General features: G+C 43.8%; 1 protein-coding gene across 3 annotated transcripts in view; it reads right to left on the reverse strand.

The window, feature by feature from the left end:
* INO80C (INO80 complex subunit C) overlaps positions 1–1,517 on the reverse strand; it is a 45,270-nt gene extending 43,753 nt beyond the window's left edge. The window contains exon 1 of one of the 3 annotated variants that reach the window (XM_074988005.1): positions 1,344–1,517. In XM_074988005.1, coding sequence (XP_074844106.1) covers positions 1,344–1,481 — 138 coding nt within the window. In that variant the 5' untranslated portion in view covers positions 1,482–1,517. Of the gene's footprint in view, positions 1–1,319 lie in introns of all 3 variants that reach the window. The other 2 variants (XM_074988004.1, XM_074988006.1) reach the window with 2 other exon arrangements.
* Between the last annotated feature and the right edge of the window lie 9,388 nt (positions 1,518–10,905).

Genomic DNA, 10,905 nt, shown 5'->3' on the forward strand with positions numbered 1-10,905 from the left:
GGTGCAACTCTTCTATGAAAACAAAAAAGCAGTCAAGTAGCACTTTAAAGACTAACAAAATAATTTATTAGTCTTTAAAGTGCTACTTGACTGCTTTTTTGTTTTGATAGTATATCGACTAGCATGGCTTTCCCTCTGTTACTCTCCTATGAAAAGTAGGGACATTTTTTGTCATGGAAATATCTCCTGTTTTTTGACAAGTTTAGCTATTATGCCTCCTGAAAAAAGGATAGAAATCGTTGAAGATAAATACAGTATACACACAAAAACTACAAAGATCCTACTTTTGAACAGTCATATATGACAGCATCAATTTATACATGCTTCCTGACCACCACCACCACCCCCGCTCATGTGGTAGGTGAAGCTCAAGAAATGCATTATGGTATGTCAGTGTATGTAACAGGGGTTGTCACTGCTCATTACTCCTCTTATGCCATCTTAACTCTAGTGAGAGCAACCCACACTGGAAAATATCACTCAAGATGCAAAGAGTAATTGTATTAGCAACTGACGTGTTGTGTTAATTCAAGATGTAGCCCAACGGGCCAGACAACTTGAGTTAAAAGCACCACCATACTTGAGTAGAGAGTTTATCAGTGGGTGGGACCTTACCGTGGGCTATTGATTTAATTATAACTTGAGTTAACACTGGATCGAGATAAATCCTTATGCAAAGCACAAGACCAGAGTTAGCAATTAGAACCCTAACTTACCCAAAGAAGTCTGGGCATTTTAACATTATTACAACAGCTTCTAGTGACCTACAGAACATATAAATTGATTTTCAACATGTTTTTATTCCACTTACGTGAAGCTGCAAGCCTTAAGCTATGGCTACAGTACACAGTTAACCCAAGTGATTACGATCTGAGCCTAGTGCAATGTGTGAACATTTCCACTACAAAGCTCTATGTGCATTGGGGTCTCCCTGGTTCTGTACTCAGTTGCTCAGGGACATATCTCTTGCTGTTTTTTTATTTCTTCTTTTGTGCTGAGACACTTTTGGCATGTATGACAGCAGGTCTCAAAGGGCTTTACAAAGGAGGTCAGTGGCATTATTCCCATTTCACAGGTGGAGAAATGGAGGCCCAATGATAAAATGGTTAATCAAGAGCCCAGCCTTAGAGGCAGTAAAAGAACACCGCCCCCTACTCGCGCAGGCTTGACAGGGAATGAGGCTACCGGGAAGCATCGCGGGGTAAATGGGAGATGCACAGGGCTGCTGTGACGCCCTGCGCGTGCGCATGCGCCTAACTTCCGCCCCACCCCCTACTGTGCACATGCGCAGTTCCTCCCTTCTCACGCGCGCTCCATACCCGCTCGCGCCGGCGGGCCGATACCTGCGGGCCGCTTGGCGTCGTCGGCAGCTTCTTCTTCTTGCTGGGGCCGCTGCCGTTGCCCGGGCTTGCCGGGCGCTTCTTGCTGCGAGCCACTCCTGGGGCGGCGGTAGCCGGTGCCCCCGGCCCCAGACCGGCCATGCCCCCTTCTCCCCTGGGCCGCAGCCGGGTGCCCGCCCCTGCGTCGCGGGCATGCGCAGTACGACTGGCTGGCCGCGTGCCAACGGCCTGTGGCGCCGGAGTCAAGTTGAGCCACTGCGCATGCGTGACTCTCCCTTCCACACCCATCCCCCCCACGGCTTGCGGGTGGTGTGCTTACGGGGGCTGCACAGCCTTCAGGAACACGTGGGAGCTTCCTTCCGGCTCCTCTGGCTGCGGCGGAGACTGGCGGGGAGCCCAGATTTTCTTCTCAGACCCATGGGACTAGCTTGTGCCTGTGGCGTAAGGAAGTATATAGCCGCAGACATGTGCCTGATGGGGCTCCACGTAAAACGAGGCTGCTGGAGGGTAGCGGGTGCTCCTGTGTGAACGGGAGAGCTCCGGGGGGCTTAGCTCCTCCGCTTTCACGGGCAGTAGTTAGCTTTATGGGAGAAGCTTTTCTGTCAACGTAGCGCTGTTTACACGGGGGTTCGGTTGGGTCGCTGGGTTTTCATACCGAGCGATGTAATTATTCCAGTATAAATTAAGCGTATAAACCTGGTTTCGGTAATTCTCCCCAAATCTGGAAGAGTAACAGAGAAGAAGTGGGTCTGTTCCACCAAAGCTCACCTAATAAATTATTTTGCTAGTCTTTAAAGTACTACTTGACTGCTTTTTGTTTTGATAGAGAAGGAGCTGTGTTAGTCTATATTGTATCAATAGTTTATATAGTGTAGTATGTTTTGATACTATATAGAATAACCTAGAAGAGCTGTTCTTAGGAGTAGATGGCGTTCCCAGGAAGATGCTATTGAGTTCTACACGAACGTCTGTGTTGTCCTGTATGCTTAATGGAATTGCAGTGGGAGGAAAGGAGACTCTGGGTTCAACAGTGATTTAAAATCGTATTTGTAGCGAAGCTGTGTTGGTCCTAGGCAGTGTTCCTTGGAAGCTGAGTGCTTGGACAGCAACCCAGGAGAGGTTCAAATCTGCCCATCTGATTAACAGCACGTCCCTCAGCATGTGTTTTTTACTAGCAGACCACAGAACAATTTATTCCACAGATGGAAAAAATTAGAGGGCAGATTGGTTTGAGGGTATTAGAAAAGGAGGATAAACTAATATGTTATGGAAGAGACAAGCTTTCTCCACTTTATAAATAGGTGAGGTTGGTTTAGGAAAAGAGTCCACTAAGGGGAGATATAATGTCTATAAAATTTTGAGTGGTGTGGAGGAAGTAAATAGGGAAGGATTATTTACCCCCTTCACATAACACAAAAACCAAGGAGCACCCGAGAAAAACAATAAGCATCAGGTTAAAAAACAAACATAGGGAAGTACTTCCTCACACAAACGCATAGTCAACCTGTGGAACTTGTTGCTAGGAGATGCAATGAAGTTCAAAAGTATAATTGGAACAAAAAAGAATTGGAGAAGTTTACAAGGATAGCCAAGGTGGCCAGGGATGCAACCCAATGCTCTCGGTGTCCCTAAGCCTCTTAGGTGAGGTTGAATGGTTGTCTCTTTCACCACAGAAATTAGCCCAATAGCAGAGAGAACCTTATCACCCTTGTCTCATTTAAAAACCCTGAAATTCTTTAGGGTGAATTTCTAGTATGACATGGCTGTACAGGAAATTTTTCATGTCGGATCTTTAAATGAAAGGTGCAATAAGATTAGTTTGAAAATGTTTTGTTTGCAAACTTGGGGGAAGAAGAGTGATCTAATCTGGATTTAAATTGAGCAAAGTCATGCTGTTCTGACTGTCAGGGAGTGCCAACTTGTTCTCCACAATTTTGCTCTTTTAAATGAAAACCTTTGTTATGATTGTAAAGAAAACTTTCAAAAATCAGACCCAGGTATAATTGATACAGGCATGTAGTAATATCTGCCTTCATTTGGAGGGACAATTAAACGATAACTTGAAGAGGTTGAGTTGTCCCATTTAGCTCAGGGGGTGGTTAATTAAGGCTTTTGAAGATTAATTAGCATATCAGTGCAATTACACCTGTGTAAATTTCTCTAACCTCTACTTGACTTCAGGTGCCCCTAGATGATGGTTTAATTTGAGAGGTTGAGTAGTTTTAGGATTAAAACACTACAATGTATCTACATTCAAATTCTAGCTCTGTCATGAGGAATAGGACTGCTGTTTCTCTCCTTACCACCAATTTCAAAATTAAAAAATAGGAGTTGAGACTAAGACAAAAGGTGAAGGAAAACAATATTTGTCATCCCTTCACTGTACTCAGCTAGGCACAACCTCTTTCCAGTCCAGCTTTAATTTACCATTTCTCTGTTGTCTCATTCTCACCCTCATTCATTAGTCAGTTTAGTTCCTTTCCTCCGTTACTGAATCCTGCTAGTTGAACTCAGACCTCTCCCAGCTCTGCTATTCCTTGTCCTTTGTTAAAATCAGCCTGTCCTGTGTTGAAGTCCCTTTCCACACATCTTCCTTCATGCTGAGACTTGCCCCCTTGCTACCTAGCCTCCTCAAAGCTGAGAACCGTTTCTCTCTATACACCTACAGTAGCTATGAACTCCCCTGAGCCCAGCACTCAGGCTCAGACAACCAATTTCTCAGCTCAAAACTCTCCTGAAACTTGCTGTTCTCTACCACCAGGGTTGGGGGTGCTCCTGACATACTTCTCAACAGATAGAAAGCAGAGTAAAAAGAAGCATGTACAGCTGATCTGAAATAAACCCACAGAAACCTATGGTCTCTGCTGTTTACGTTCTCCAAATGAGTGCTAGGTGAACACTGAATGGTGTGGGTTACAAGAAGCATGTGCAGTAGTCCTATGTACAACCTCTCCATGGGACAGAACAGGAATAGAAATGACCCCACATAATTCTATATTCCCTGATCTGTGGTTTCTCCCTCTTCTGTGTGCAGTCAGTGTTACAGAGCCAAAAATCCTTGTAGAATTTCTTCAGAGGCAGCAGGTGGTGCACATCCTCCCATAGATTAAGACACACCATACATTTGGGACACTATAGGTGGAGGTTCAAGGGGGTTCTGGATTGGGAGCTGTGATCATAAACTAATATCTTTCAGGTTTTGTTTCCATAGCTATTAAATGGGGATAATACTTCCCTATCTCACAAAGGTTTTGTTCAACTAATCTACTATAGTACTCAGAATTTAAACTGATGAATACCATAAGAGTGCCTGTAAATAAAATAAATCATAACTGCAGTATATGTAATTGTTTCACATCTATAATCTGGCATCAACCAACTAATTTTTATTTTATTTGTCAGTCACCAATACATGCTGAAGTAGGTTGTACAGTAGTGTTTTTCATTAAAAGGTGCAGATATAAAATGCGAAATCTCTCTTTAAAATGTGTGTATGGTTAAGTTACAATATTCATCACATTTTTCTAAGGGGTCTGTAAAAGGAGAAAAGATTGAACTTTCTAGCTGTTGTAGGTAGTCTGTCATGTCCGACGATGACGCCTTGAGCTTGCACAGGCTTGTCAGTTGTGGACTTGCGTGTGGCTGAGGAGACCAAGCTTGGAACGGCATGGGCGTTCACAGTAGAGGCAAGGGAATTGTCCTGGCTTTGTTGGTGCGGCTGCTGCTGTTGCTTTCTTCCTCTCATGAGCATCAATGAGGCATATGCATCGCTGCTCTTCAAAGTTGTTATACGCGTGTTGTACGAGAGCACGCCAGCGTGTTCGGTCTTTTGCATGCTGCTCTAGCTGATCTGGTTTTAAACCAGCATGAGCAATGTTGGCCTTCAAGCAGTCTTTATATCTCTTGCGGGGCCTGCCTTGATTCCTTTTGCCCTGGGAGAGTTCGCCGTAGAGGAGTTGCTTAGGGATTCTTGACTCCTCCATTTGTATGACGTGCCCTGTCCGGTGAAGCTGGGCTTTCAGAATCATGGCTTTGATGCTCGTGGTTCCTGCTCTGTCCAGGACTTCCAGGTTTGTAACTCTGTCATGCCATCGAATGTGCAGTATTGACCTCAGGCTGCATGTGTGGAAGCGCTCCAGCAGTTTTATATGTTTTCTGTACAAGGTCCAGGTTTCACGGCCATACAGGAGATTGGTCAGGACTACAGCCTTGTACATTTTCAGTTTAGTGGGCTGTCGGATATTGCGGTGATTCAACACTTGTGCTCTCAGACGTCCTAGTGCCCGGCTGGCCTGGCAGATTCTGGCATTGATTTCTTTGTCAAGGGAGCCATCATTGGCTATCACGCTGCCAAGGTACTTGAACTCCTCTACTGTTTTTAACTCTGTTCCTTCAATAAAGATTGAAGCGGGGAGAACAGCAGATCCTGAAGCAGGTTGAAATGGTACCTTGGTCTTTCCTAGGCTGATGGTCAAACCAAAGAGGTGAGTGGCACAGCACTATCAACTAAAAAGCACTGGATTCCTGCAGTACAGCTTGTGAGATTTTGTAATGTTACACATCATTCCTTATAAATACTTAGTGACTTTGATTACTTTGCAGAGCCTGCGGTGCAAGCTCTTACGATTTGTTCACTATGGGCTGCAGGCCTTTGTTTAAATATAATGACAAGTACCTTTAAAATAGATATTTGAACTCTGGATTATAGATAACTAATGAAATGCCTTTAACCTTATAAAAGTACATCTACATAATATCTACTCTTCAATGCAAGCTTTGTGTTATAAGATTTGAAAAATTCATCTCTCTATACTTTCAGAATAAGTAGTATAGAAACTTAGTGCTCTAGAACTTCTTTTTGTACCATTTCTGTGGAAATCTGTCTTATTCTGAATGTACTGTAAATTTTGACAGCTTTGTCAAAGGTCAAACTAAGTTGCCTAAGACAGTTCCCAAACTGCTTCTGTGTAGATATTATTGACTGGTTAGTTGTCTGTTAGTAATGTATAAACACTATGGCCATTTCTACACAAGCCTTCGCAAGTGGCATGCTAATACACAGAGCGAAAGATGCTAATGAGGCATGGATGCAAATTCCCTGTGCCTCATTAGCATAACATCACGTGATTTGCAGTCCGGAAGACCGTTCTTCCGGACTCCAAAATGCCGTGTAGAAGCGTAGCCTGGGGGGGGGACTTCCAGAAGGAAGTCCTTCTTCCAGAGGCCCCTTCCTCCTGAAATACATAGGGGGCAATTGTGTAGCTACCACCCTGCCAGTGCCCAAGAGGAACCCTATATTAAACCAGTTATTTACTGGTCAATTTAATGTGGGAAGTGTATATCATAAGTTTAATTTTCTCATAAACTAGAGAGAGAAATCTCTAAGCTGCAATTAATTTGCAAATTTGACTGCATTAACCATGGATTAAACAGAGATTGGAAGTGGCTCACAGCTTACAAAGGCAGCTTCTCTGCTCTGGGTGTTAATATCTCCCCATTAGACTCTGACAAAGGTTCACATCCTCCTGCCTGAGCTGACTTGTTTTTTCCTCTTTTCCACCTTGCTGAATAGACTTTGTCAGCTCTGGCCCTCCCTCTTACTGGGACCCCACTCTTTAAATACCCCTCTGAAACCACCCTCCCACTCATGCATCTGATGAAGTGGGTCTTTGCCCATGAAAACTTATGCTCCAAAATATGTTAGTCTGTAAGGTGCCACAAGACTTCTTGTTGGTCTCATAAACTAAGAATTTTTATGTTCCCCACTCTAGATTATATCTGTGTTCTAATTACCTGTGCATTGGCTTTCTGCAAATACTCATGAATAAATATTTAGTTGCAAATTATTCTATAGAAAGAAATGTTGTGGCTGTTCATTTTGTGCCAGACATGCTTTCATAGCCATTGTGAAAGCTCTGACTTTGTGAGGGGAAAAAATGAAGTAGCTCACCAGTCACCTGGTGCAAATTCTGAACATCAGATTATTGAAGTGATTGTGAATACCTGGCATGCAATCCAGACACTGAAATGTTCATATAAGCCAATCGTTGAATAATTTAATAAATATCGAAATGTTCTTAGTTCCATAATAGAAAAACAGCTACATTTACTGAATAAATTGTTCATTTGAGTAGTTCACTCAACTTTACTTGTTAAATGGGTCCACCTATCATTGCACTGCTTCAGGGATGAAGGCCAAGAGCCAAAATAGCTGTGGATAAAGAGCCAGGTATTACATATTTATATTTATCTGTCTAGTACACAAAATATAGTGGTAAAAATAACATTACTGGAGATGAACCTGGAGAGGAACCTTCAGCCTGCTCACCAGCTGGAATTCCCCCACCCCCTACCCCTTAGTGCTCCTGCACCTGCCTGTCCCTGGGACTCACTCAGTCCTGCCCAGCCCCACCCAGTGCAGCATCGCCCCTGCCTTCTGCAGGCTCCATGCTGCTGCTCCTGCACCAACAGGTTAGGAAGTGGGGGGGAGGGTAAGGAAGAGGCAGCAATTGCTGCATCCCAGGCAAGGGACCCACCCAGCACCTCTCAACCGCCTGGAGTCCCAGCACAGTCATCCGGTGCTGTCCACAATGTGAGTTTGAGTCCCCCAACATCCGCTGTGTTAGTGTCACTCTCTCTCCAATCATCTCTCTGCTATCACAGTCAGCGTCCATCCACTCACTCAATCCCTTAATGTCCCTCTTCTAATCTCCTTATAAAGCCCAAATCACAACCCCCTCATGTCACCCATTCTGTAATGTCCTAATCCCACCTGACCCCAGTGTCCCTGCTTGCTAGTAATTCCCCATGCCTCCAATCCCCTACTAATTTCCCATCACCATATCCCAAACGCCCCTTCTCTAATCCCTGACCCATTGCCCCCTCTCATCTCAAGCCCTGCCCCAGGAGTGCCACTGTCCACCCCCTGCATCTCTGACAACAAGAATTGCACACTACTGCCCATTCCACAGCAGGAATCACAGAGACTATGTCTACACTAAAGTGATCTGTCGATAGATGTTACTGTGGGGAGATATCTTCTGACATAAATTCTGTCAACAAATTGCAGCCTGATTGCAAAGTGGATCAAAAGAGTGATGCACTCTGTTGACAGATAGTGGCTGGACTGCCTAGGCGGTCTATCGGGAAAACAGCCAAACAGAAGCACAGCAGACAGGACTATCCGGTGTCCTGGAAGCTTTGTCCATCAACAGATGGCTCCCTGGAGCATCCACAGCGGCTTTCCATTGACACATTTTCTCAAGAGAGGTGTTCTGCCTCCTGGGGAAACAGAAAAACGCTGTTGTTGGAAGTGTCACGTTCTGTCAATTTACGGTCGACAGAACGCATTTGTAATGTGGATGCTCCCTGGGTTTTGTCAACAAAACTCTCTAGTGTAGACATAGCAGAGTCATTCTCGCAGCCTTGGCTGGGCTGTACCACACAACTGCCAGGTCAGGGAGGGCAGAGGCACTGCCTGGGCTGATGGAGGGAAAGGCAAAGACAAAAGGCAGTACCACCCTGCAGAGAACATGGTCAAGTCCTGCAGGTGTCTTTGGGGTCCTAAAGCCACTCACATCTGCCACTGCTATGCCTGTTGCATGGGATTTAGGTCTCTTCCCAGGACAAGTGAAACATGAAACTGTCTCTGAGCAGGAGCCACATTCATTTGCCCAAAGATCCACATATGGCTCGAGATCAGTGGGATGGTCGCCCCTGCACTACTTTGTCAATTGCTTCCATGTTATGATTGTGATATTTTTATTGCAGCTAGTAGAGAAGTCTGAACAAGTTAATATTGCCAACAGTTTTTCTAAGAAGCAGCAAAAGTAGCATATATTTCATTAGGGCGAGTAACTATCTTTTGCTGATTATTCTTAATTGTTGGAATAATATGTTGCTCTTGAATCTCTTTAAGCTTTGAGCCAATGGCCTATCAATTTTATTTGCTTTTTCATAAAACATTTGCTTTGTTTACCTAAGGACTATTTAGTGGCATCTGCCATCAAGATATTTAACTTTTCTCTAATACTAGTTAATTGTTATTTTTCCTGAACCTATGTTTTGATAAATAACAAGTAGTCCTGTAGCACCTTAAAGACGAGTGTAATCTGAAAAAGTGGGTTTTACCTATGAAGGCATATTATCTATTTGTTAATCTTTAAGGTGCTACAGGACTGCTTGTTGTTTGTGAAGTTGCAGAGTAATGCACCAACCCCCTGTCATTGGTTTTATGAATGTCATGTAACTTTTCTGTCTCCTGTTCAAGGTCTATTCTTTCTTGAGATTTTTTTTTTCAGTTGAAGGTTTTGATAAGAACATAAGAATGGCCATACTGGGTCAGACCAAAGGTCCATCCAGGCCAGTATCCCGTCTGCTGACAGTGGCCAATGCCAGGTGCCCCAGAGAAGGAGAACAGAAGACAATGATCAAGTGATTTATCTCCTGCCATCCCTCTCCTGCCCCTGTACTGAAGGCTAGGGCACCATACTTTACCCCTGGCTAATAGCCATTTATGGACCTAACCTGCAAAAATTTATCGAGCTCTTTTTTAAACCCTAATAGAGTCCTGGCCTCCACAGCCTCCTCCGGCAAGGAGTTCCACAGGTTGACTGTGCGCTGTGTGAAGAAAAATTTCCTCTTATTAGTTTTGAACCTACTACCCATCAATTTCATTTGATGTCCCCTAGTTCTTGTATTATGGGAAAAGGTAAATAATTTTTCTATATTCACTTTCTCCACACCATTCATGATTTTATATACCTCTATCATATCGCCCCTCAATCGCCTCTTTTCCAGACTGAAAAGTCCCAGTCTCTCTAGCCTCTCCCCATATAGGACCCGTTCCAAACCCCTAATCATCTTAGTCGCCCTTTTCTGTACCTTTTCTAATGCCAATATATCTTTTTTGAGGTGAGGAGACCACATCTGCACGCAGTACTCAAGATGTGGGCGTACCATAGTTTTATATAGGGGAAGTATGATATCTTTTGTTTTATTATCTATCCCTTTTTTAATAATTCCTAACATCCTATTTGCTTTACTAACTGCTGCTGCACACTGCGTGGATGTCTTCAGAGAACTATCCACTATAACTCCAAGATCCCTTTCCTGGTCTGTCGTAGCTAAATTTGACCCCATCATGTTGTACATGTAATTTGGGTTATTTTTTCCAATGTGCATTACCTTACACTTACCCACATTAAATTTCATTTGCCATTTTGCTGCCCAATCACTCAGTTTGCTGAGATCTTTTTGTAGTTCTTCACAATCTGTTTTGGTTTTGACTGTCCTGAACAACTTGGTGTCATCTGCAAACTTTGCCACCTCACTACTTACCTCATTTTCTACATCATTGATGAACAAGTTGAACAGGATCGGTCCCAGGACTGACCCCTGGGGAACACCACTAGTTACCCTCCTCCATTGTGAAAATTTACCGTTTATTCCAACCCTTTGTTTTCTGTCTTTTAACCAATTCCCGATCCATGAAAGGATCTTTCCTCCTATCCCATGACCGCCTAATTTACATAAAAGCCTTTGGTGTGGGACCGTGTCAAAGGCT

This window comes from Carettochelys insculpta, chromosome 2 (genome assembly GCF_033958435.1).
Source record: "Carettochelys insculpta isolate YL-2023 chromosome 2, ASM3395843v1, whole genome shotgun sequence".
NCBI lineage: Eukaryota > Metazoa > Chordata > Testudines > Carettochelyidae > Carettochelys > Carettochelys insculpta.